A 23,649-nucleotide genomic window follows, 5' to 3' on the forward strand; every position below is an offset into this window, starting at 1 on the left:
CAATATAATAACATAGAGGAAACATTAAATAAATTAAATAAATGCCAATACAATTAAAGCTAAATAAAGTAGCAAAAAGAAGGTAAAATAAAAATAAGGTACAATCATAAGGATGTGTATATAAATAGAATAAAATAAGAATTAACACAGTAATAAAGTTATGTATGAAATAATGGAGACAAAATGTACAGATTATTCTAGATTTATCCTTGGTCTTCAAACTTTAAATATTTACTTAACTACTATATTTTAGGGGGGTGAAATGAAAAAAAAAATAAAATAAAATAAATAAATGAAAAATAAATAAATGCACTACATGCAAGGTATACTATTTATTTTATTGTGCTTTGTTTTATTTTTATTATCCTGTTATTTTTATTGTATGTGTTATTTATTTATTCAGAGCGCACAAATTCTAAAATATTAGTTGCAATAACATTTTTATTTTTAATTTAAACTTTTGAGAGACGTTTTGTTACCGTAATGTTTGTAAAGCGAGTTCATAAGAGGAAGCGCTATGTTCTACTTCCGCTGCAGCAACCAGAAAAAGAAAGGAAAATGTGGACCGAAAGGACAAACTGAGGCCGATCCGGGAGAGTGGAACTGCGGGTTAAACTTATTCCACTGTTCGCCCGGTTACTAGGCTATTATTATTGTTAAATTTCACGCCGGACAAGCCAGATCCACCGTTAGCTTCGCGGCTGTAGTTGCCCCTTCCATCCGTTTTTGGGAAGCCCTCGGCCCGCTAGAGATGGGGACCAGAGCGAGTCGCCTCCAGGAAGACCCAGTCCTCCCCGCAGCCTTCGGGAAAGACGGCTCCAAGCGGGAATCGTACCGCCGACCCCGCTGCTCCAGACCCACCAGCCTCATGGTCGACTTCTCCGGGAGTTTCGAAGACACAGAAGCCAACCGGAGTCGATCGGAGGAGGGCAGCGACTCGGACTTGGGTCAACACGGGGCGAGCGCAGACGGCAGCCCCGCGGAGCTCCACAATCACAGCGGTAGCATTCCCTCCGGCCAGGCCTCCCCGTCCTCTCCGGCAGGGGATAGCGAGGGGAAGGCGGAGGAGGACGGTAACATAACCCCGGAGGCCCCAGTCGAAGCGGAACATCAGCCCGGTATAGAGGCACAGGCCGCACGCCGCACCGCACTTTCTCAGAGAGGCTCCCCGGGACAAGGCACTCGTCCGCCCGCAGTGTCGGCGCACGGTCCGCCCGGGTCAGGAGCGCACATCCCCGGCCAGTGTCAGAGGCTTGGATCGGGCTTTATCGAGTAAACAACCGCCATGGCAGTAAGTTAACACATATTAGGTTAATCTAAGATACATTACATCCAATCTGAAAGCTTGTGTTGGCTGTCAAATTTGATATTTTTAGCAATAATTAAGTAACAAGTTTTCAGACTGGCAGTCCTATGACACAGCAATGATGTAACGTTATGTACCTAAAACCAGTTACAGTTAGTATTGCATTTTAAGACAGGTTTAATTTTAACATGCATTGTATTCAGTTTAAAAGCCTGTTTTGGTTGTTAAATTTGATCTTTTTGGTAATAATTAAAAGTTATGAGACTAATTGTCCTTTTGACAGCTAATTGAGAAATTCTTTTTGTTTACTTGTTAATTGTTCTTTAGCTTGGCCTGCAGAACTTGTGAAATCATTAGGCTAGTTGGGCTATAGATTGATAATTTGCAATATACCATTCTATAGTTGTTATTCTGCATATTTATAAAGAGTTACAATCTCAATTTGAATGAGATTAGATTCCATGTTGGATGACACTTTTTGAGGACCTTTTCCATTTAATAGAGAACATGTTTTATTTAGAATAGTTGACCGTTATGACAACAGTGCTAGATTTCCATCATTTTGCTAATATCTTGAATATATTAGGATCTATTTTAGGTCAGACTGACTAACTGATCTGAACTTGCTGCCAAATTAGGCTCATAATTATTTAACATCTTTACAAAGGGAGTGATTGAATGGCAGTGGATATTCTTATCAGATAGCATTCTGAGAAACTGAGATATCTGGGTTACTTGGGAAATAGGCTAGTTTGGTCTACTCTAGACAATGTGGGCAATAAATTAATGTATTAATTACGCAAGTGTTCTTTTGAAGATACAAAATTTGAAGAATGTAGTAAGTTAGAAAGAATAGGGAGAAAGTATGTAATAAACATCCAGGTATCTTAAGTGATATTTTTATACTTTTATATTTTTGTGGACAGTTTAACATCATCGTCATTTCACATTTGTGAAATACGTAATATTGCACTGTACCTGATCGTAAAAACATCTAAACCAGTTAATTTGAAACTGTTTGCAGTGGGCCAAAGTTATTCCTCACTTTATTCCTCACCTTCAAGCATTCCAAGTATCCTAATTATTCACTGCAGTGAGTTTATAAGAGCTTTTCACACCAGACCAGAGTGGAGTTTTTCCATCACAGTAATGCTAACAACAATTTGCATGTTAACACACACTTCCTGTTTATTGGACAATAAAATAACACTTTATAATTAAATGCAGACAGCATCTATTTTGACTTCAAGAACTGCTTGTACAATACGCCTGTACTGGGGCAAAACTAATTTTGCTCAGATACATGAGGAAAATCAGGCCCTTTAAACCTCAACCAGTACATTTCAAATGGCAGAAGCGCTTTACATTTTCATTCTTGTTATATGAGATTATTTAACAAATAGTTAATAGTAGTTAAATCACCTTAAAATATATTTGTGTAGATATCTAATTGTACTGCACAATGACTGTGCTTTGGAAGTAAGAAACAGAAGTAAATGTTTCATGTTTTCAAAATCTCGATCATTAGTCAAATTAATTTGATTAATTGCCCAGCCCTAGTTGAACTAACATAATATTGTTATTAATAATGTAGTATTGTTAGTGGGATAAACATGGTGACAATAATGCCCTGCCCAGTTACTTTAACATGAGTTTAATCTGAGGAGGAGCAGTCGTCTGATGGAGCAGACAGCAGTGATGACACATGGTCTCACGTGTGTCTGTCTGATCCAGTGGAAAATACTTTTATAATAACAGAGCCTCCAGCATTTTGAATACCACTGATTATACATGCTGTGTATCATGGCTTCCTTCTAACACTTTACTTTCCTTTTGTAAATTTGCTTTTCCCCAGGCATCTCTAAACATTGAGTAATTTGTATTATTCATCATCATATAAAGTTAGTCTTTTAAATCCATTCACAAATCATTTTGGCCTAGTACCTGGCAGCCTTTCATTATAGAGTATAGATCTACAGAGCGGTGTACCTGGGTGGTCCACACTGGGTTTGCTTACAAGCACAAAAATCTGATTATTATTATCTGATGTCTAGACCTTTAGCATTATTTAAATGTTATGTTATGTTTGATGTGAGTAACCAGAGGAAACATTTTTAGAAAGAAAAGTGATTATTTTGCTTTTTACATGTAATTTTATTTGTCTTGTAACTCCAGCATTCATGTTACTGTTTAGGAGTTTGATTTTGAGAGTGACTAACTGAAAATGTTGGTTAATGCTAGCTTGTTGTAGCTTGTTATGGTTCCAACTAAGTATATTCTTTCTGTTCAGACTGTGTTGAAATGAAACACAGATTTATTCTAACCTGAGTAATGGAGCTTCTGACCGATTAGTGCTTTCAGTTAGCTTCACACCCCCAGGGACTGTCGATGACAGTAATTTACCAATTGGATAAATCAATGGATCAAATACTTTTTGCAGTTAATCTTAAATGTGTTAAACATGCCTGGGTGAAGGTTCAAATATTGCACAAGTCTGTCATGAAGGTTGTGAAATGAGTCACATTGACTTTGGGTTTTAGAAGTGGGCCTTGTATTGTCTGCAATAAGATCATTCTGATATCCAAATAATTTCCCTTGTTAATCAGTAAAGTTTGTCTATATATCCATCGACTAAATACAATGCCATTGATATACATGATAAAATATGCCTATAAGTGTGTGTTGGTTGAGATTATCAGGTGTAAATAGACAGTAAAATGACCCACATTATAATAGTTTGACCTTTAGGGCTGCCTGCAAGATTAATTATGGTCAAATTGAAAACGCAATTTGAATGGACGCAATTAGTAAATCACAAAAGGTGCCATTTCAAAACAAAACCCCCTGTCTTATTCTATAAAACTAAACAGCTAACCCTGTACCAACATGTTATGAAATGTTATTTCAATCATGTTCAGTTCTTCTCACTTCCTGGAAATCTAAAATAGGAAATAGGAGTAGATAGGAGTTAGGTCTTTTTTCCAATTTGTTTATGTGCCTCATTGACCATCAGTTTGGAAACCCTGCATTAAACACACACGGGATTAACCAAGTACTATGACTAAAGCACAGCCACTATGTTACTTCATCATTTTTGTTTTGTAATCGTGACTCATTTAGATTTAAAGAATTGATGAAGTGGGTGGTTGGTGTATAAGAAGCATAAATAAACATGCATAGATGTGAAACTTGCTTCAACAACATGAATATAGCACAATGTTACTGAGAACACATGCAGCACTGTGTGGTTTCTAGCAGTCTATTATTAGTATCCAAAAGAAGAGATGGTACAATATAAAAATGTAATGTTATAATTAGGACAGAAACTAAATTTTTAAAAAGTGCATGGCAAATCCAGACTGATATCTCTCTGTATTTTTACAACAGTCTGGTCCTGGCTCCCTTCGTTGTCTCAAACCAGGTCAAGCAAGATCGTCCAATCAGATTATTTTTCCAGTGATGCATGTGAAATGAAGGGGCTCATTGGTCACATATACTTTATAAATAAAATCACATTTAGCTAAACTCAGATTAAGAGTTTAGTTTAGTGTTTTTCAGTTCCCTGTGATATTTTTTTCCGATACAGTTGGACCATGCCTGTCCCTGATTGTCTAATCCATCTGTCAGTCTCGTCCTTCTGAAAACTCTGTGTACTCTGCATCCCAGGCAATAAACAATAGTAAATGAGCACAAAACTTTTCAAAAAATGGAATGTTCATTTTGGTGTCTGCTAATAATAATTTTAAAAAATGTCTGCGTTTACTGTAAGTCAGTTGAAAAACATGCATTTTTATTGTGAGAGGAGTTGACTCTCCACAGATCTAACATGGTGGTATCTGTCTCCGTGGAACGTTACAGGTGAAAACATCTGCAAGGAGACTAGCAGGTGCCAAGGTTACATAATGCATCTTTTGACCCGTGAAATTAAGCTCAGCATTATTTTTGTCCAAACCTTATTTAACGTAATAGAAGTTTCATATTGGGATGGTGCAATATAGGTATAATTCTGCCAATATCAAGATTTAAAAAATAACAGCAGCCTGCAAATTTATTTCAAAAGTGCACTGTGTAACTTTTCTGATGGAATATTGACATTAAACAGATCTACCTTAATTTTTTTTCAATTACAGGTGGTTTTATAGCTCAAAAATACCTAGAAAAACAGACATTCTGACAGAGAGCGGGGTCGGCTCACAGATCTGACCTGTAACTTGGTCTGGTTTGGTCTCCGTGAAGATGAAAAGGTTTAATACCATACTGTGAAACATTTCAGACAAAAGCAATAAGACCTCCATGGAGAAAAGCATATGACGGACCCGCCACCAGAAAAATTACACAGTGCACCTTTAGGTTATAGTAAAGTTTGCAAATTAATTTTCTTTTTTGTAAATAAAATGTATGGAATTGGGTCATAAAATTCTTTGTTGTGTTAACTAGGGATGTAACAATAATCAAAATATCGTACTGTCAAAGTTTTCACAATAATATTGTGGGTTGTCACAATATATCATATAATAATACAGTTCTTTGCTTAAATGCATTGTTTTATTGCAGTAACAGCTAAAAAATGGAGAAAACTACACAGACAGTGATCTTTTTGTCCATTTCAATGCAGAAAACATGAAAATAAGTTATAAAGAACCTTTCTATCTTCATTTTTTGAACAATGACACCAATATAGCCCCAAGTCAATACAATAATTGAACCTCATAGGTTTATTGTACTGTGAGATTTACATATTGTAACATATAGGGGTGTGCAAAAATATTTAAATATCGATGTGATGATACAGTACTGATATCGTGGTCTGCGTTATTGATATATCGAGTATATTTTACTAAATTATTTTGTTACAGTGCTACAGTTTTGTTGCTCCGTCGGAAGAAGGAAACATTTCTTAATGCAAGACATTTGACATTTTCACTTTTTTGATGATTAAAATGAGTGGGTTTCATATTAACTTTATGTAAGAAGTGGTTTTACAAAGATGACCATGAGTTAGGCTTTATTTTTTATTGAATCGTATCAAACTGAAAGCTCACTATATTGGGATATGTATCATATCATGGCCTATGTATTGAGATATGTACCGTATTGACAACTTCTTAATGATAACCAGTCCTAGTTGCATATTCCTAGTGTAAACAGACATGTGTTAAGTTATTCACTCTCCACTCTTGATAGTACCCGGCCATAGCCATATTTCACCCGGTTTTGAAGTTATAACAGCATGTTTGGGTATCTGGGGCATGTACATTCCTGAACAGATGATCTCCTCTCGTGCTCAGAGGCTGCTGACGAAAACTTTGAAACAGGGCCATTGTGTAAAGCAGGGGATGGCATAAAATGCGGAAGTCTGGTGTAACTTCACTGGAGTTTTTCTGTAGATTCAAAACCCAGAAGTGAGAGACGGTGGTTTGACATTAATAAAATAACAGGAAACATATAAACATTCACCTATTACCTTGTTCAAGATGATATTTGCAAAGCATACAATACAATATACAATACCTGGGAATATGTTTTATATAACGGCGCATAGCTTTCCAACCATAAAAGACAGAAAATTACTTTTCCTTGAAAAGCTGAGAATTGCGGCTTTCCAAGCATATTTCCATCATTATCCTATGTCACATGCTCGCTGCGTGATGACGTAGGGAAAACTAGTGTTTTTCACCCAAACACGTGCTCCATCCATTTTGATTGGCCCAAATTTTTCCAAAGAGCATAGTGAGTCAAAATGGTCAACTGCTCTGAGCGTCTATGTTCATAACAATTGAAAAAGCCGCTCTAAATGCAGTTATTTCTCAAATAAATGGCAAATTATACGTCTTGGTCTGCGTTATTGCACATCCCTTGCTATTTTTATTTGAAAGGTTTCAGCCCAAATGTACAAATCCAAATGTAATGAACACCATGGAAATGCAGGAATTGATGTTGCTCTGTGCACTGGACCTGACACGAGCTGTTTCTATGACTGACACCAAGAAAGTCATAAGGTCATTGCACTTTTTTTGTTTTGAGGCAATAGGGATATTTTTAGTTTGCTTACAGACTTGATATAGCTTGATATAACTTGATAGCTATCAATCAATCAATCAAACTTTATTTATAAAGCGCTTTTCATACAAAAATGTAACTGAGCTAAAGCCCCAAATTAAGAATTTCTGATGTCCAAAATGTTGTTTACAGTATACATGTTTGCTGTGTGTTTTGCATGAAAGAGTGTGAATTTTTATTTATTTATTTATTTTTATTTATTATTTATTTATTTATTTTATTTTATTTATTTTTTTCATTTTTTGTGCACCTTTAAACAGCACAATCATCTCACCTGTTGTGGTTTCAACAAAGTCAGTTCTTTCTGGTCAGACTGTGTAAAAATAAACTTCAGATTAAAGTGTAACTTGAGGAAGAGCTTCAGACAGAGCCGAGCCCGGCAAACCTGTTTTTTGTAAATGATTGATTGATGATTCCCTGCTTCATCAATACCAGCTTCCCTTTGACTGGAAACAAAATTGAGTTTCCCAGCAGACATGAGCAGATTTGACAGAGAGCAGGTCTGTTTGGACAGCACTATGCTCTGGCCACCGTTAGAACACTCCATAGATGGAGGAGAGAAACACTGGCCTAGATTTCTCTCCTCCTGTGCCGATCTGACCCACTTCCCCAGTGACGCTACAGGGCTTTCCCCAGAAAACCTCATCATGAGACGGGCAAGAGCCAAGGGAGACCGGGGGGCTGTCTCTGGAGCTTTCAGGGCATTGGACAAATTAGCATTTTATTATTTAGTTCTGCTGGGGCTATGTAGTTTATTATTAAAGAGGGAGTGTTACGCAAAATCGACCATGTTATAATGCTTTTCCCTCATCAAAAACCTGCCGGAAGAGGTTTTAGATGGCTTCCATGAATTTTTGCAATCTCTCCCAGGCCCTATTTGAACTCTCCTCACAGTTAGTTATAAGACTCTTTTGAAATGCTCTGCCCGTAAGACTACGTCACCCATGCTCCCACAGGACAGCTCTCCATAAATATAAAAACATGATACATGATATGGGGAGCAACTGGAGGGGAAACTCAGAGCGTCAAAACTGAAAGTGAAACTTATTAAACATGTTAATACATTGTTTTTAGCATAAATACCAGCTACCTCATAGATGTATAATACCCCCATTTTAAAATGATTTTGGGTATGTTAACACCAGGTCAAAATTGTGATATAACATGGAATTAAACACTAAATCAACTTTTCTGTTACTGAAGTGTATGGTGTGTACAATGGGCAGCACGGTGGCAAAGCAGTTAGTGCTATTGCTTCACAACAACCTGGGTTTGATTCTGGGGCGGTGCAGGGGTTTTCTGTGTTTTCTTCTCTGTGCCTGTGTAGGTTTCCTCTGGGTGCTCTGATTTCTCCTACCACTAAAAAACATTTACAACAGGATCTCCTATGGGGCCAGGACTCCCCTGAAAAAGAGATTCTTAATCTATCCTGGTTAAATATAGATCAATAAAATCAAAATAATAGCAAAATATAGTATTATCCACAGTTCCTAGTCCTTTTCAGCAGTTCTGTGTGTGCTGCCTCCAGTGGTCTCTGCAATTTCAAGTACTATGTGACATCACCCAGGACTGCCCCAATCATACTGTTCCTTTTACATCCAGATGTCTCCCTTTTAGTCCTTCATGTACTGCCCAGTTTAGCAGCTCTGTTTGAAATGTGGTTTTGGGCAGAGTTTAGTTGTTTAGTCCCACTTTAACTGGGACCAAACTCTGACCTCGGACTCTAGGCCCCAGACCCTAGGCCCAGGACTGTATTGTTAATGGTCCCCCTGTATCAGACACTCACCTCTCTCTGTGTCTGTCTGTCACAGGTATCCGCTGTCCGTTCTGCTCCAAACCATTTCCTGGAGGTCGAATCGAGGACCACCTGCTCAGCTGCCTCACCTCTCCCCCTCTGCCCTACAACAGTAAGTATAGTCATAAACATCTACACACAATAGAAGTTCAAGTAAATAAAGGTACACTATGCAAGGCTCCATCCGAATTGGGTTAAATGAGCTTTTGAAGCTCCTTTCCTCATCGAACTGGACAAGGACAATTCAAACTGATGAGTGAAGTTAGGAAGGAGTAAGGAAAGGAGACATTATGCTGATCCATCACAGCAGATATTAATTAAAATCTTCTGCATAAATAAGATTAATTTTCACAACACATGAAGCATGACTACTATAGAGCCACATCAGCCTGCTTGATATTATGTTTTTTGTACATTTTTTAGAAATCATATGTGTGCAGCTCTTTATTTAGCAGCAGTAATTTCACTCATGAATGGTCACTTTAGTTATTTTTGTGATGAAAAGGCTTAAATAGGCTTAAATAATTCTCATAATCTGGATCCGGATCTAACAAAAGCAGCGGTAGCTCCTTCTCCTCGCTGCTTGGTTCTTATAGTTGACCACATGCCGTAGCTCTTAAAGGTCCAGGCAAAGGAGAAGGAAGTACTAAAAGTATTTTTGCCATTTCGGATTGGGCCAAACTTTTGATGAGAGATTATTTAGCTGTTTACCTCTGTGGAAATGTCGTGACTTTGCCTGGAACATTCCACTATTTCCTTGTAAACTGTCAACAACCATATTACACATTACCAAAAACTGTTACTTAAAATATCAAAAACAGACAAACCTAACAGCTCAAAGGTACAGTGTGTAACTTTCTGGAGGTAGCACGTCACCTGCAGGATTCCATGGTAATGGAAAGTTAAAGCTTACTTTGGAACCTGCTTGCTGATGGATATGTTTTATGTCATACTCTGGAAGATTATCACCAAAGGAGCAACAGTTGTAGAGATGCAAGCCTGCTCACTGAATACGGACACATGTTTTTAAAAGTTCTTCAAAGAAAAAATACATACTGTTTTAGTTTATTTTTAGGCTAAATGTTACATACTGTGGCTTTAACTAGCCCTAATCTAAAGCATATTACATGAATGCTCTAACTTGGTGTTTGTGTGTGCGTAGCGGATGTGCTCAGTAAAGACAGCGGTGAGTGCTCCATCTGTTTGGAGGAGCTGGTCCAAGGGGAAACCATTGCCCGCCTCGCCTGCCTCTGCGTCTACCACAAGAGGTTAGTATTTTTTTTTTTTTGTACCATCTTATTTAATGTGTGCCTTTTATTTCATTATAGTTTGTATTGTACTATTGTTGTTCATTGTTTTATGTTGCACCATAGCACCAAAGCACTTTTCTGGTTTGTGAATTTTGCTCGACACTCGCCATAAACCCTTGTCTGAGTCTGACGCACACAATACATCGCACATATGATGCGTGTAGACCAGTGGTTCTTAAAGGGAGACATATTGCTGGGTTTCAGATGACATCACAGCATTCTATAGGCCTATACACAGATGGGGGTCAGCTAAAATGAATATTCTTCAACTGCAGATTTCTCTTGTAACCTAGCATGGTCTTGGGTCTAGTCAGTAATAGACATGCTCAGGTTCCATATTTGGAAATGTACCTTTCCTATATTTCATGGCAAAGTACAATGTCATTATAATAGGAAAAACTGGCTCTTGTCTCTCATCTGGAAGTATGACATCATCCTTTTGTAGAATCTGAAAAACACCAATTCTGAAAAATTGACTTTTCTGAGCTTTTAACAATGTTATAGTTGTTTCCTTTTCTCATTTACCCTCTCGAAGTTGTATTTGGAGTGATTCCTGCATGTTTGAGCAATCTTAAGCACAATAGGTCTTCTTTAAAGGTGCTGTTTGTTCACACATACTTTCTGTGTGGAGTCTGCAAGTTCTCCCTCTGTCTGAGTGGGTTCCCTCGGGCACTCTGGTTTCCCCGATCAACTCAGAACATGCACAACAGGTCAATCTGTCAGCTGAAGTAGTCCTGACCAAGACTAACTTGAGATCTGGAGATTGGTCCCACTGCTCCTGACAGGCTTAACCCAGAGAGGCTGAAGGATGGGTCAAATGCAGAGGACAGTTTATACAGGGATTCAAAGTAGTAGTACACTTGAACCTGAACTTTGATCACAGATGAAATGTCCAAACCTACATATTTGCCATCTCCATTCACACACACTCTGAGTATTTGCATATGAATGGCTGGTGTGCAACAGACAGACACCAACAAAAGAGAGGGGTTAATATGCAAATGAACTGCAGTGATAAGAAAAGAAAAGGTTTGTACTGGGGCTGAACAAAGCTGTGGGCCTGTGAAGCAAAATGAATGTAATGCAGTTGTTTTTAAATAATTCCTACATTTTACATTTTAGAGTTTGTGCACCTTTAAAGCAATAAATGAATATTACTATGTAACTTTTCAGTAGGGAGTCCATCACCTGCTTGTTTCTATGCAGATATCTTTGTACTGCTTGGAATGTTCCACAGTATGATGTTAAACAGCTCTATTTTACATTTATTCAATCACAGGTGGTTTTACAGCTCAAAAATACCTAGAAAAACTGGCTTTCTGACTGTGAGCAAGGTCCCCTCTTCAGAGATCTGACCTGTAATATTGTCTGGTTTGGTCTCCATGATGATAGAAAAGTTTAATGCCATACTGTGGACCATTCCAAACAAAGTAATCTCAAAAAACATCTCCATGGAGAAAAACATTTGACAGACCCAAGCTGTTTCTTGTGGGTGGAGCGTTGAACAGAATTGTACTGCTTAACTGTAAGGAGGGTTTGAATAGCGCCCAGGAGAGATTGCTAGATTACTCAAACATGCATGGATGACATCTAAAACATCTTCAGGCATGTTTCAAGATGAGGGAACAATATTATAACAAGGTAGAAAGCTCAAAAAAGTGGATTTTGCAGAATACCCCCTCTTGTACTGCTGTATTTTTTTATTCAAAACCGCAAAAAGAAAAACATATTTTTTCATGTGTAGTACTGTCGTAGTATTTTAAGAGCAATTAATCACTAAACCAGTGAATCATGGTTGCTGTTAAAGGTGCACTGTGTAACTTTCCGGGTAGAGGGTCCACCACCATCAAGATATTGTTGCTTTGCTTGGAACTTTTCACAATATGATATTAAACTTATCGGTTTCTATGGAGACCAAGCTCTGATCTATGGAGAGATGGGCATATGCTATATATTGGAATGCATCTTTTTCAAGGTATAGTTTTTTATTGTAAAAGCACCAATATTAAATCATCAAGTATAATGCCATACTGTGGTAAATTCCAGGGAAAGCAATCTCCCAAGCATATCTCCATGGATACAACGAGTGCACATTTAAAAGAAAAGGGAAATAGTGTGTGAGAAAGTGTATTTTAGAACAGTTATTTTCTGAGAGTGATGTTTATAATAATCCCAGTGTAATCCTCTCATGTCCGTAACAGTTCACTTCATTGTCTCATAGTAATTACAAGCGTCTGGTTTCACACTTTATGGAGCCCCGGGGCCCCACAGCACAGCTCCTCTTCTGTCCCCCATTAGTTCTGGGTGTTTGCGTTCATTAGCATTAACATTAGCACATGAGCTGGTCACATGTCTCCACGACCCTCTGACCTACACCCCATGTGATTCCCCCATTTGAATCTGAATCGAATTTGCGTCAAAATGAAATCTGAACAAATTTTGGTCACTATGCCATACATATATCTGGCATACATTCATGGACAGACTATTCATTTCTATTACGTCTCTTTCTAAAAATAAACATGAAACATCCTTTGCGAGCTCTATTTAACTTGAATGAATGGAGAACTAAGGCTATACCTGACGGATAACACTTTAAACCATTTTCAGAGAGTAAAGGCCGCCACACACTACTGGAGAATTTGCCCCATTTTGGCTGTGATTTCTTCTCCCTGAGTTTGAGGAGGCATGACCCAACTTCTTGTCTGCGTGTGTGATTTTGAAGCAGTTGCACTCCTCGTGTGTGTGTTGTCACTATCAGATCGTAACCAAACATCAGCAATGCTACGGCATCAGCAAACAAAACAAAGTGTCAGGGGCAGAGGAGTGACGGACACAGAGACGCAAGATACAAACTCACGATATTGCAAAAATAATGACTTTATTCCTCACCTCTCGTAAAGTGGAAAATTTAAAGTGCAGCATCTCGTCCATATTATCCATAGAATTTTTCCTCCGCAAATGACATCCAGTTCACAAAACAGTGCTATTAATCTAGTTTGAGGTGTTCTTTGTAAGTAAAAAGGTGAAAATAGTTTCTCATGTGCGTTTGTTTACATCCACACAGAGCATGTATCGAGGTGAAGCTGCAGATTAGCAATAGTGACTCTACTTCCTGTGGACTTTATCGCCAATCTTTTATGCATTAAAAATGATGTATCTGAAGTATTGCACCACATTTCATAAATAACACAGTTTTGACTTGTATCTAAACTAGAAGTGCAGTGCTCTGATCTTTTGAAAACTTAAGAATCTCAAAGCGAGTGGTTTTACTGAAGACAGGAAACAGCAGACGCGATCTAGCTCACAGCTTTATAACCTGTGGTCCGCAGACGTGTCTCACGGCAGTCTTTGCGATTGGAGATTTTAAGTCTCATAAGATTCTCCTCGTGTCTGTGGTGTGCGCTTTTTGTCACACATTTAAAAGTGGTTTAAGACCAAAAAATCCTGTAGTGTGTGGTGGCTTTGAGATAATAAAAATATACTCAAGTTAACAGCTGACATAATCAACGCAATGTGAATGACTCATATTGGGGAATGACGCTGTTAAGTATAATTTGAAATTTTAGTATCGCACTACATGTGACACGGCTCCTTCATTCTGCTTTCTTGTTTTCCAGCTGCATTGACTCCTGGGCCAAGGTGAAGCCATGCTGCCCGGAGCATCCCTTCGACTGACCTGTGTCACATGATCTGTCATGTGACCAACAACTCAGGTACCAACCAGGAAGTCACTGGCTGCGTCTGAATGTCCACAATATTCCCCACAGAGGGCATTAAATAGGGGTGAGTGCTGTTTGCAGTAGCTCAAAAAGCTGTCTGCGCAAAAATTTCCCACAGTGCACCTTGAAAAGTGGCATCCAGCGATGGTCACTAGATAAAGACCACTCAATATAGATCACCGTGCTTAGCAAGATGATGTGGCCATTGACAGTTTGTCTTCTTCCTCTCTTCTCCTCCCCAGCTGACTGATGTAAAGTGTGATAGAATTCTCGAGCCGCTGCTTAATTATCATGAGAACGACTGTGGAAAAATTTTATATCATGTTTGTGTCTGTGGCGTAACAACAAACAAAGATGACAAAAAAGCCAGTAGCAGCTGAAGTGTGTGTTTTCTTTCGGTCAACGTAAATATGCTTGTGTCCCTGTCCAATCAGACCCCTTCCTGACCCCAGATGTTGAGTGGACTTAAATAAAAGTGATTTAACATGTTTTCCATGTAAACCTCAATTCAGAATTATTATTTCCATGTAAAACTGAAGGTGAATATTTTAATTACAAACTAATTCAGAACAATTAATTCAAAATTCAAAAATGTGACCAATGAGTACTCTAGAGTCTGATCTATAGCACTATTTAAAATGATACATAAAAATACACTAAACATAACATTATTGGAGATGCAGTTAGGAGTTAGGAGACAGGGTGGACGTTCAGTTGTATGTTTAGTGATTGATTTTGTGTTCTAATACAAAACACCGCCACATCATAAAAAGTTATCAATGGTTCTGAACCTTCTTTTCTTCAGTGGCTGCAGTTATACTCACTAATTTATTATTATTATGAAGATTATTTATTATGGCATGTAATCGGCTAAATCTAATTCTTTCTGATCATGGTCCCTCTGAATACTCTCATCAGATTTTGCAATTTAATAGTTCATAAATAATGTTAAAGGTCCAGAAATCAGATTATAATCAGATTTTGGTGTGCATGTGAGCATAGCCATTTAGCCCTGGAGCCTTTTGTTCATACTTGGGGAAACCCTCTTGTTTATTTGTTTAGGAAAAATAGCCATGACTGTTGCACATAATTTATAGTTAATAATATAAATAATTTCACTGTTTCAACAGTTGTAGTTCTAGCAACTCCCTTGTTTTAATGTTTGTTTATTCTCAGGATAAAAATGGGCTAAATAAATCATATTGACATCTCAACACATTCCTTTTTTAGTGTCTGTCACATGACCTTTAATGACATAAGTGTTTCATGTGACTTTTCTTTGAGGTCTTCAAACATCCGTCAGTGTCATTTAAACACATGAGTTACAGCCTGAAAAGAGTAAAGGGTTCGTCATGTGCTCCTTCCCTTTAAAGGTTCTTTATGATGCAAAACGGACTCTTTAAGCTTTAAGACATGCTATAATCTTGTTACCTCATCAAAAACATACCTGGAGTTGTTTCAGCAACACGTTGAGTAATCGTTTCATGTGGATGCAAAACAACTTTCTCCAGCTAAACTCCTTCTAAAGTCTTTGGGCCACAGAAACAAAGAGACAGTGTCAGCAGTCACCCCCAGTCTCTCTCTCTGAAACCTTCAAATCAGGCAAGAAGTCTAGGGTAATAATGGACTCAAACTTGAACTTTAACAGCCACATCAAATCAATAACATCTGCAGTCTTTTACCATCTAAAAAAACATAGCAAAAATCAAAGGTATCCTGTCTAAAGCAGAGTTTGAGATCCCTGCGTTTGTCTCCAGTAGGTTAGACTACTGTAATGGCCTGCTCTCTGTACGAGCACATGCTTCCTGTGCTCAGTTCTCTGCGCTGCCCTGTGGCTAAGAGAATAGACTTTAAAGTGGCTCTGCTTGTGTACAAGTCTCTCCATGGCCAAGCACTAAAGTACAAAGTACATCTCTGACATGTTAGTGCCTTATCCTCTTGGGACCCAAAGAAAAAAAGTGGTTTGCAATATATATATTTTTTGATTTTCTGTCTATATGGAACACTATCTATATGGAATTTAGGTTTTGTTAATTTTATTTTAATTTTTTATTTCATAACTTGTCCTCTGTAATACACCCCGGGGACATTTTGTCATTTTTGTCATTTTAAATCCATGTAAAGTTAACAACCTAACAAAAACAACTTTTCTGATGACATTTCTGACAAGCTTCTTCAGTCATCGCAAAACCTTTTTAGACTTCAGTTTAATTTCTTACATTATTTTTATCATAGTGCAGCCACAAACTAACATTTTTTTTTATCCTGGACATAATAGTACTCTTATAATCCACCAGCCTCACTTAGTTAGATGAACCTATTGCGACACTCATGCACACAGCCAGCTGACTCACTTCTTTAAAACTGGTAACTAGATTGCTTTGTGGTGGACCTGGTACTTTCCTCCATCTATAGAGTATGAGGAACAGGGGAACATGGGTAACCCCACCTTGCTGGTTTAATATTTAATTAAGTGGGGAGTATGGGAAAAAATGTATTTAATTCCTTCACCAAACAGTAGGATATATTAAAAAATCCCCCAAACAGTGGTTCCATAGTTCCTCCCTATACAACTATTTAGTTACCTTTGTACATCTGAGCAGCACAGTCCATGCAGCGCTTTAAAAGCTCTGTTCAAACTTGTGATGTTATGAAGCGGTAGTTTTTAGGTTAACGGCTACCTTTTACCTTTAGTTCAGAAGAGACTGGCAATTCCAGGGCTGAAATCATCCAAATAATTCTAGTGAACACATGACATCACAAGGTGGAACAGAGTGCTTTCTGTTTCAGAGAAGAACTCAGTCTAAATATACAGGATTTTTGTGTTAAACATGTGTGACACAACTCCAGGTCTGTTTGTGAGGAGGAAACATTATAACATAGATCAGATAACAACGTAACATGGGCCTTTTAATGAAAAATAATTAGTCCACCTCAATTTTAACAAACCTTTCTTGTGATGTTTACTTTGTCTAAAATAGTTCTCTTCTCTTTTGCAGGAGACTACACTGAACACCATTTAAAACCCCAATAAAAAAACTTGATTGAACGAAAACAAGAGCTGTCCCTTTGAGCTGTACATTCAAGCGGACGCCAGCTTTTCAACTTCCAGACTTCAGTGACATCCCCCGGGAGGACGCAGCCCATTTCAAGCCAAAAAGGAAAATGATTTAACTTCTCATTTTGTGTCGGAATGTCATCGGAGCCTTGACCGTTATTTCCGAGTTCACGAAAATGGCTTGAACGCGCCGAACGTCGTTGGGGGGGGAAAAAAATGACAAATTTATAAGTAAACAAGAAGAACCTTTACATTTTGGTGAAATCTTGAACTTCAGATGGAGATGTTACTGTGAGGACGGACGTTTTACCCTGTGTATTTTTCTCTCTCGAAGAACAGGACTTGCTTGGTCATTCTAGTACAGTATTTTTACGAAAGTATTGCAAATACGTCATGCTTCGGGTGTTGGCTAGCTTTTCTGTCGGCGAAATCCCCCCAAAATCAAATTGTAGAGCTGCGCAATATAAAATAACAATATATAGTAACAAATGAAAAGGTATTTAAACTTGAAAATGCAATCTTTGATAACTTATCAAGAGGTGTTGTTGCCTTGTTTCTATGGATATGTCATTACTCTGCCTGGAATGTTCCACAGTATGACATTAAACAGCGCTACTTGACAGTTGTCAATTACAAGTGGTGTTATAGTTCAAAATTACCCAGAAAAACAGGCATTTTGACTGTGAGCGACATCGCCTCTCCACAGATCTGCCCTGTAACTTTGTCTGATTTGATCTCCACGAAGAAAGGTTTAATGCCATACTGTGAAACATTCCAGACAAAGCAATAAAATCTCCATGGAGGAAAGTAAAGTTACACAATGCATCTTTGATACACATCGAGTTAAATTGAAAAAAATTTGAAACTTATTGTGACTAAAACTGCGCTTTTTGAAGATTCTCGCAGTTTTCTTTTACACTATTACGATTTGAAATTCTTCCCACAAATGTTTGGAAAAATTCTAATACCAAGAGTTAAAACGTTAATGTAGACTATAGATCATCTAAACCAAAAATATTCTTTAAAAACTGGCATAAAATGTACCAAATGTTGCTTCTTTGATTGAATTTCAGAATTTCAGTCTAGAATGATCTCTGTAATTTTTATACAAAGGGATGTCAGTCTGGTCACTTGGTCCAATCAGATTTGCTTATTTCAGTGACACATGTAAGGTCTGCTACTTGCTTGTCTCCATGGAGATGTTGTTCGTTTGCATGAAATGTTTCACAGTATGGCATTAAACTTATCTGCCTTGCATGTATTCAATTGCAAGTGTTTTATAGCTCGAAAATACTTTGAAAAACATGAATACTGACAATGTGAAGGCTTGACTTGTCTCCAACGTGATCACCTACTTTATTCCCATACTTTCAAAGCAAAGCAATTACATCTCCATGGAAACGAGCAGAAAAGTTGCACAGTGCACCTTTAGTGCTTCACTCATTGATTCTGCAGAAATTTGGCTTTTTTTTTCAGTCCTTGGTGATATTTTTTCCTTTTCTTTCCTCCAATCTAAGCAGCCATATTTGTTTTGACACAGATGAAGCTTGCTTGTCCGTGATTGGTTAATCCACCTGTCAATCACGCCCATCTGAAAAAGTATGAGAGAAGTGTTATTTTTTGATAACATATAGCTGCATTATTGGACATTGACCATTAGTTTACCTTTAATCTCTTGGTGTTTCCATTTTCAAACGTTTATGGCGAAGTTAATTAAAGAATCTTACTTCAAGAACAAGTAATTCGTAGCTTTAAATATGTTGTATTAATTAATTTTCATGCTAATCTCGTGTTATATCGTGCAGCTCTACAAAACTTCTAACCGCCAACTCCAAAATACCGCTCCAAAAAAATACAAGGTGTCTTCTTTTCCATCGTAGTTTGTGCTGTAAACATTTCACGGGAAAGGGGGGATTTCAAGGTTTTTCTTTTCTCTCTTGGACTTTTATTTTGAAGAGGTCAGTTGTGGCGGATAGGTTAGCGCTGATTTAAACGTGCTGCTATTTTGAAAGGAGACAGGAAGTGGCCGGACTAACGGTTTTCCATAGGGCCATAGGAGGGCTGGTCTTGGCACAACTCTTGAGCACTTTTGTCCCTTTTTTTTGGTTTAATTTCTTTATTTCATTATAAATCTGGGATATTATCGAGTGGGTGAGTGAACTGACAACTAAGGACTTAATGCCTGTCTTTGGATTTGTAGAATATTCAGAGTGAAAGTGTGTGTGCGTGTTTATTGTAAAAAATCGCCCCAAATTCTGCAAAGTTTCGAAGGTTTTTTCAGAAATAATGTAGTTTTTATAATACATTTTGCCGTGACATGCTTTCTGTCGCGTTATAAGATACAAAACATTAAGGACGTTGCTTTAATTTGGTTTTCAGAGTGGTACGTTTTGGATTGGGACAGTGGCAAAGAGGGTTGGACAACTTGAGGAAAGCTTTGATCGTGATTTTTGTGGATGAATATTGTGATTCGATGTTCGTTTTCAGTTCAAAATGAATTGATAATCGAGGAATATTCAAATTTGAAATAGACTAAACTAATACAAGAATTTTCATAGACCTGTAAACTGATTTGGTCGTCTTGTAACCAAAGGGCAGCTGGTTCAAATCCCACAATCTCTAGATAAATTAACTAAAGATAAATAAATTCCATGTTGCAAATATATGAAAAAAATATGAGAAAATTGACCCAAATTCTGCAAAGTTGATCAGTTTTTTTCAGAAATAATAACCTTTTTTATGATGAATTTTTCTGTTACTATCTATCGTATCTGTATTTTTGGTATGGGAAAATATGGACTGTTGCCATAATGACTAACACTGAATGGTCAAAAGGTCCTCAAAATGGCGGCTATAACAGGAAACTGAAGCCCACAAATAGCCTGACAGAGTGGGCCTTGTGTAAATACGCTCAAAATTATTCAACCCTTATTTAGACGCGCTGTCCCCACCCATATCATACCATTCTTTTGAGATCATTTTTTGAAGTTATATAAGAGATTTCAACCCAATTTTCAAATTAATTTCACATTTTTCTGACAAATAAGACAATATATTAGTGATATCTTACAATTTTGGGGCATGTTTACTTGGCGTGTGTCTGCTATCTCCCTTTTACCGGAGATTATTGACAGGAAGTGGAGAATTTGAGCCCTTTTCTAGGATTTTAAAAATATTAATACTATAGTTTTTTTTTTTTTTTTTTTTTTCCATTATAAGCATTGCTGTTGCTGTTTGTTGGCTTTCTTTTGCCTTTGTGTGCTGGTTGCCTTGGAGACAGTGGGGTTGTGTGTTACAGGAAAGTATTGTTCGTATGGATAATCTTAAAGGTGCATTGTGTAGCATTGTGGCGCCATCTGGTGGGGAAACTTGAGATTGAAAGTCTGATTTTGAGCAAGTACGGTGGCTTGAAGAGGACATAATGATTAGAAAAAATATCAGGTGAATTTAGGATTGTTGAGACTTCATCTGGCAATGTTTTTGTGAAATTTATCGTGAATTAATAAATAAATAATTAATAAAAACATGCTTTAGGTTGGGTAGGCTAGGTTCATGTGAAAATCTATAGTTTAAACTGATAAAATTTTAATGTAATTTATTATTGTTAAGAACCAAATCGGCAACTTCTACTGACACAAATTGTCTAAATGTGAAATGATTTAACTATGTTGGTAAAAAAAAAAAACAATCTGTCATAAAAGTGTGATTAAAACAGATGACAAGAAAGCAAAATGTTAGTAGTGAGTTTAGGAACCCACTTTGTAACAAAAAATGTGTAAAAAAAAATGAATGAATTGTCAATATTTATTCAAAGTTTTATTGGTTCATCTCTTAAATTCTTGAATATGAAATGTAATAATTTAATTCTATCTATAATGTGAACCCAACCTATGACTTAAACTCTCTTTCTACACCAATAGATAAAAAATAAGAACAAAAAGCTAATTTATTATAGAAATTTCAATATTAACCGCTGCAATTATTACCGATTTGGCGTCTTTTTAATTTAACTTATTTAACTCATCTTCACGAATTTCAATTGTCAAGCCAGATATGGGAATTTGAATCTAAATTTTACCCTATTTTGGTTTCTGGCCCAACAGTTAGGAACCTTGTAGTCACCATGGAGATCGCATAACCAAATAATTTTACGCAGTGCACCTTTAAAATGGCCATACGGATGTTGCCTCAAACTGGTAGAAGACAGAACCGTGGATTTATAGATTTTTGAGCTGGCTTTGATCGCATTCTCCCTCAATTTTGTTGCGAGGAGGGAGTTTCACAGTGGACTATACAGTGAAATACAATATAACTAATGCCAAATTTTTTTAGTGTGGGCATTTTGAGAGGAAGAAGAAGACGTAGCGAAATGCATCGGTCATCATTGTTCAATAATTGTGGTGAATTTTGATGTTGTAATTTTTGGCGTGGAGGGTGGGCGGGTTGGTTGGTTTACCTGTTTTTATATTTTGTAATTTGAATTGAGGAGGGCGGGGTCAGCAATGTGGTTAAGAAATTGTAAAGAAATGGACAATCTTAAAGGGCTGCTAACACAAGAATTGCTAAAATGTAAAGTTTTCATTATTACAGACAGTTTAGAATATATATAGGCGACTTTGAGTAAACCTCTGGTGTTTTGGCCTCATCTCGCAATGGGGAAGAATCATAGAAACAGTTTTGGCTGCATTTTAATCTCAGTATTCTACCTTCTACCTAAAGCAGTTGTCTGGAATTAGTGGTTTTCAGACTATTCAAATAGAAAATGTCTTGTTTTCATGGTCACTTTGTGTTATTAATAATGTGGGTAATCCGATACTAACCAGGTCTAAATGTAGATTTAAAAAGGACTCATTCGAAATTTGACAAAGATTTAAACAGAACTAAACCAGGACTAATTCAGGATTTAACCAGGTCTAGCAGAGGACTCATTCAGGATTTAACTAGGTCCAAACCAGGATTACTTCAGGATTTAATCAAGTCTAAACCAGGACTAATTCAGCATTTAGTCAAGTCTAAACCAGGACTAATTCAGGATTTAATCAGGTTTAAACCAGGACTAATTCAGGTTTTAATCGGGTCTAAACCAGGACTATTTAAGGATTTAATCAAGTCTAAACCTGGACTAATTCATGATTTAATCAGGTCTAAACCAGGACTAATTCAGAATTTAAAGCAGGTTTAAACTAGGATTTAAAACAGGTTTAAACCAGGACTAATCCAGGATTTAATCAGGTCTAAACCAGGACTAATTCAGGATTTAATCAGGTTTAAACTAGGACTTAAAACAGGCTTAAAGCAGGACTAATCCAGGATGTAATCAGGTCTAAACCAGGACTAATTCAGGATTTAAACCAGGCTTAAACCAGGACTAATTCAGGATTTAACCAGGTCTAAACCAGGTCTAAACTAGGACTATTTCAGGATTTAATCAGGTCTAAACCAGGTCTTAACCATGTCTTAGCTAGGACTGAACTAGATCTAAACCAGGTCTTACCAGGACTAATTCATAATTTAACCTGGTCTAAACCAAATCTTAACCAAGATTTAACTATGTCTAAAACAGGTCTAACCAGGACTAATTCAGGGTTTAACCGGGTCTTAAATAGGTCGAAACCCAGACTAATTTGGGATGTAAACAGGTCTAAAACAGGACTAATTCAGAATTTAACCAGGTCTAAACCAGGTCTAAACCAGATCAGACATGTCCATGACTAAACCCCGGACTAGTGCAAAATTTAACCAAGTCTAACCCTTGAATTTAAAACTGAAAAGTGTGTGCAAGTACGACAGTCACTGCAGATTTGAGGAATTTGAAAACCACTGTGTTGAAATACGCTTTTCAAAATCATTGCACATTCAAGAACTGTTTATCTCGACACTCTCAACAGTTTCAATACAAAGGTAACGGGGTGACGCAAGGTAGAATTAATAAAATGCTAATAATTGTATAAGCAGTATTAATAACACATAAATGCAACCAAAATGAAAATGAAATATAGAAATTCACTTAAGGAAAAACTGCGACATTGAAATGCATTCTTGTGTAAACAGCCTTAAAATCGCACATTTTTCCTTATTTCTTTGACCCTTTCTTTCTATAATGGCATAATAATGAGTGTAATGAGCATGATACTTTTGACTCAACACTGTGATGCCAAAAGGAAAAATTATCGATCACATTCTAAAGCCCAAGACTTCTCTTTGATTCCAAATCCTCTGAATCTCCTTTTCTCTTGATGTCCTTGTAAGACACTGCAAGAACAACACGCAGCTCTTCCCACTCCACCTCCGAGAAACAACGTCCTGTCAGACTGTCTCTGTTCAGACCGTCTCTGTTCAGACCCTGTTCAGACCGTCTCTGTTCAGACCGTCTCTGTTCAGACCCTGAGGGTACCCAC

The 23,649-nt window shown here is 37.3% G+C and overlaps 1 protein-coding gene across 1 annotated transcript; it reads left to right on the plus strand.

Moving 5' to 3' along the window:
- The first annotated feature begins 520 nt into the window (after nucleotides 1-520).
- zgc:66427 (uncharacterized protein LOC406256 homolog) lies at nucleotides 521-23,332 on the plus strand. Its single transcript, XM_020922224.2, is given in 6 exon segments — nucleotides 521-1,075; nucleotides 1,078-1,291; nucleotides 9,178-9,273; nucleotides 10,324-10,429; nucleotides 14,092-14,187; nucleotides 17,193-23,332. Coding segments are annotated over 5 exon segments (798 nt in total). The 5' UTR covers nucleotides 521-751; the 3' UTR covers nucleotides 14,150-14,187; nucleotides 17,193-23,332.
- The last annotated feature ends 317 nt before the right edge of the window (nucleotides 23,333-23,649 follow it).

The sequence above is a fragment of the Boleophthalmus pectinirostris genome, unplaced genomic scaffold, assembly GCF_026225935.1.
Source record: "Boleophthalmus pectinirostris isolate CB_2022bp ecotype Guang Dong unplaced genomic scaffold, ASM2622593v1 HiC_scaffold_16, whole genome shotgun sequence".
In the NCBI taxonomy this organism is placed as follows: Eukaryota; Metazoa; Chordata; class Actinopteri; order Gobiiformes; family Gobiidae; genus Boleophthalmus; species Boleophthalmus pectinirostris.